Source organism: Fopius arisanus, unplaced genomic scaffold (genome assembly GCF_000806365.1).
Source record: "Fopius arisanus strain USDA-PBARC FA_bdor unplaced genomic scaffold, ASM80636v1 scaffold00078, whole genome shotgun sequence".
NCBI classification, from domain to species: domain Eukaryota; kingdom Metazoa; phylum Arthropoda; class Insecta; order Hymenoptera; family Braconidae; genus Fopius; species Fopius arisanus.
In genome coordinates, this window is record NW_011887817.1 from 266,751 (window position 1) to 270,467 (window position 3,717).

General features: G+C 34.7%; 1 protein-coding gene across 1 annotated transcript in view; it reads left to right on the top strand.

The window, feature by feature from the left end:
- Window positions 1–432: 432 nt before the first annotated feature.
- LOC105270110 (chromatin modification-related protein eaf-1) overlaps window positions 433–3,717 on the top strand; it is a gene marked incomplete in the record, with an annotated part of 11,566 nt that continues 8,281 nt past the window's right edge. Inside the window, 1 exon segment of the mRNA XM_011310820.1 lies at window positions 433–521. Within this exon segment, the coding sequence (XP_011309122.1) occupies window positions 504–521 (18 nt within the window).

The following is a 3,717-nucleotide window of genomic DNA, read 5'->3' on the forward strand; positions in this document are numbered from 1 at the left end:
GTCTTTATAAAAACTTTACTCCACCGACTCGAATTTATTAAATTAATAAATAATAATAATAACACTTTCTTCTCGATCATGTTTCATATATTTTTATCGGAATATATTTTTAAATTAATATTATTATTGTTATTGGTATTGTTGATATTATTATTATTAATTTATTAATTGAATATATTGATATAATCGAATGAAGTATAAAATACAATGGATTGTAATTCTTTTTCAGTGAGTGATCCCCCGGATTGGGTCTGCATTGAGCCTGGGGAGCCCAGGGCGATGGGACCACAGGCAGGGGGCCCCCTACGCCTTCATCCTGGTGGCTATCTCCCATTCTCCCCCAGGTCCCCCACTCACTCCAGAGCTAAAGTGTCCGGTGTAGGTTATAAAGCAACGTGATGCCAACAATCTCGGTGCACTCCACTCAGTGAAATCACCAAGAGTACTGGTGAATTCCTTTCAAGTTTACCTCCACAATTTTTTATTATTGTTTCACGCGCAACATGAGGTTTATTATTTTGGTATGTTCACAGTGATTTATTTATTTTATTTTACTAATCTGTGATTTCTGTTTATTATTAATTATGAGAGATTTTAGGGGTCATTTTTTTCATGGAATGTCAGATTTTACGGCTCGGCCATTTTTTATATTTTTCCTTTTTTGAGGTGGAATTGATCGGTTCGTTTAATTAGTCTTTTGATTTTTTTATTAATTATTCTTGGGTTGTCATTGTATAATAGAATGACAAATTTGCGTTTACTGACAGGGAGATAGTTCAATTGAAGGTGAAAGCACTTGCGGTTTATGACTTATAGTGCTTTATTTCCCTTTTTCGTACTCGGTGATTTTTTATTGTTATTTATTAATTCTTTCTGGGATGTGCAGTCAGTTTTCTCGTTTTGAAGTAAATATTTTTTTTGTGTCGAATTTCAATTCAATTCAAAATCATACTTTTCGAGGATTTTCTTCAATTGTTATTAAAATTCTTTGATAATCAACCTGGGGTTTTTACTTCAAATAAAAATGAAAATTACTGTTTCGTAAAATGTAGTTATTTCAATAGAAGGTGAAAGCATAATGAGGTTTATTACTTTGGTACGTCCAAAGTGGCCTATTTTCTCATATTTTTCACTTACCTATAATTTTTCATCAATTAACTCTGTCCTATGGACTCAATTCTCTATTTTGCAATAACAATTTTTTTCCATTCGAAGTGTCTTTCAACTTGAAAATCAGATTTTGTTAGATTTCCCCGAATTTTCCTCGTCATCCCAAAAAAAAGAGAATTCCGGAAAGTGTTGAAATTGATATTGACATACATCTGCTGATTTTTTCCTGCAAAATCAATTTTTTCTTGACAATGTACGACAATTGCAGAAAAATTCTTTTAACGTGAATTTCAAAAAATGGAAATTGAGATTTTACCCACTTCTTGTTTATAAACATTCTCGATCTATTAAAAAGACAAGCCAAAAAAAAAAAACAGTAAATGAATAGAATATGGATTTTCCAATGGACGGTGAAAGGAGCCTCAGAAAAATCGAGAGCGATTAATATTTCAGTCATATCCAAAATTTCGTAATTGATTTAAAAATGGTGAATGAGGGCATAGTCCAAGCGCTTGCCATTAAGAGATGTAGTTCAAAGTAGAGAAAAAGAAAGTGACGATGAATTTGGTAGCACAATAGAATATGTAACACACGTAATGGTCACTACTCTAGAAACTTCTGGAAAGTCCCAGACGATTGGACTTCCATGGAAAGTTGTTAATAAATTGTGAGAATAATTCTGGCTTTTTTTCCCAGTATCATGACATTTAATAATTTTCATAATCTATCAGTGACATCGATAGGTAGTTTTTCGTACCCCTCGTGTGATCAATGACGGTGAAATCTTGGGTATTGAATGAATTGCGAAAGCGAGTCTAATGGGAACGCATGACAAAGCTCAAGACAGAGGTGTCTTTTATTCCCATTTGCAATCGAAGATAATCCAATGTATTTTTCATACCCTCAATCGATTGATTGGCTTTCACTGAATTTCCCCATTGGCAACTCTAACGAATTCCCAATGCCCGATCCTAAACTATTGAACATGAATATTCGTACAAAGTGCAAAGATAATCATTCGGCTCTGGGTAAATTACAATTGATTACATCTAATTCGTGGGATTTCTTGTTACTCTACTTTCATGTCTGACACTGAGGCACTTACTGAGATTTTAAATTATTACATCGTACAGATTTACAACTCGGCAAATTATACGAGGGAACCATGGATTCTTTTCTTGAGCAAGTTTACTCGTAAAATACCCCCATAAAACCCAAAACTCGGCCAAACAAAGAGTCTTTTAACTCTGCATGCCATTCATCACAACCATTACGTTTTTCTTTAATTTTTAAATTATACGGAAGCTTCAGAATACTTTATTTTTTATTCAAAATTCAACATCTCGGTAAAATAAAATTGTTCATCAGTCGAATTAATTGAAACTTCAGAAATTCAATGACAAATTCATTATTCGCCCCCTGCAATTATAAAACATTAATACCTCCATTTCGAATTGATAAATGTACCATTCTATTTGATCGATAATAACCATCAAATTAACCACCAAATTAAAAAATAAAATTCTCATGGATTTGCCCGATTGCCATGAATTTTTATGGGACAATTGGACTGGAATTATCACTCACTATTGATCATAAAATGGTGAATTTTCGGAGCATCCGTTACTCAATCTTTTGATAGACTCGAAATCACCTGTTCATCGATTTGAAACTCCAGGGTATGCCCCATCCCCTGGATTAACCCAATCGAACATCTCCTGGTTGTCAGCAGAAAAATAAAAATCCGAACGATTCTCATTACGCAACTTCACCTGACAGCCACTTGAACCCGTGGAAGTGGATACGATCCAGCGCAGTCGGTTAATTAATCCTCCTCTTCCTCTTTCTCACGTATCCATCGCGTCACCGATACCTTCATCATATCGCAAGTATCATCATAAACCCAATTCCCAGTCATCAACTTGTCACCGCTATACAACTCAAGAAATTATTGTCGATATCTCCTCATTTTAAGTTCCTTGCAAATTTCTGGGAAATCCTCGATCAGACTGAATTTCACACAGAGAATTTCTCCTCTGAAATATACCTCAAGACATTGAGATCGATTCTTCCGGAGATATTTGAAAGGCAAAGCCATTTGCAATCATCCTGAATACTTCACGACGAATCATTAGATAAAAAAAGAACGAGTGGATATTGCGGAATTTCTAATAGAAGTCCTCTAGAATTCTCTAACGATGTATTTTTTTTTTTCTTACAAAGTTTTCGTGCTGCTTGCGCCACAAAATCATTCGATTCATAACTTAACATCAATTGATTCATCAAGATGTAACACGAGTTTCGCTCATTCACTCATCCGGTTTCTTCATCTTACGAGTCAAACCCAAGTCCTTAATTGCACCTAGACTTGGATCGCATGCGGTAGTAAACACGTGGCAGCACTTTCCGCATTTTTACCATAAAGTCTTTTTCACCTGGAAATATCAGCAGTTGATGTTTGTCATCAACTCCAACTGGAAAAACCGGAATACTAAACCGAAAAGAATGTCAGATTGTATAATCCATTCTAATTGCATTAATGAAGAGAGAGAGAAAAAAGAGCAGTTGAAATGGAAATTGATAATTGTGGAAGTGAAGGCTAATTGC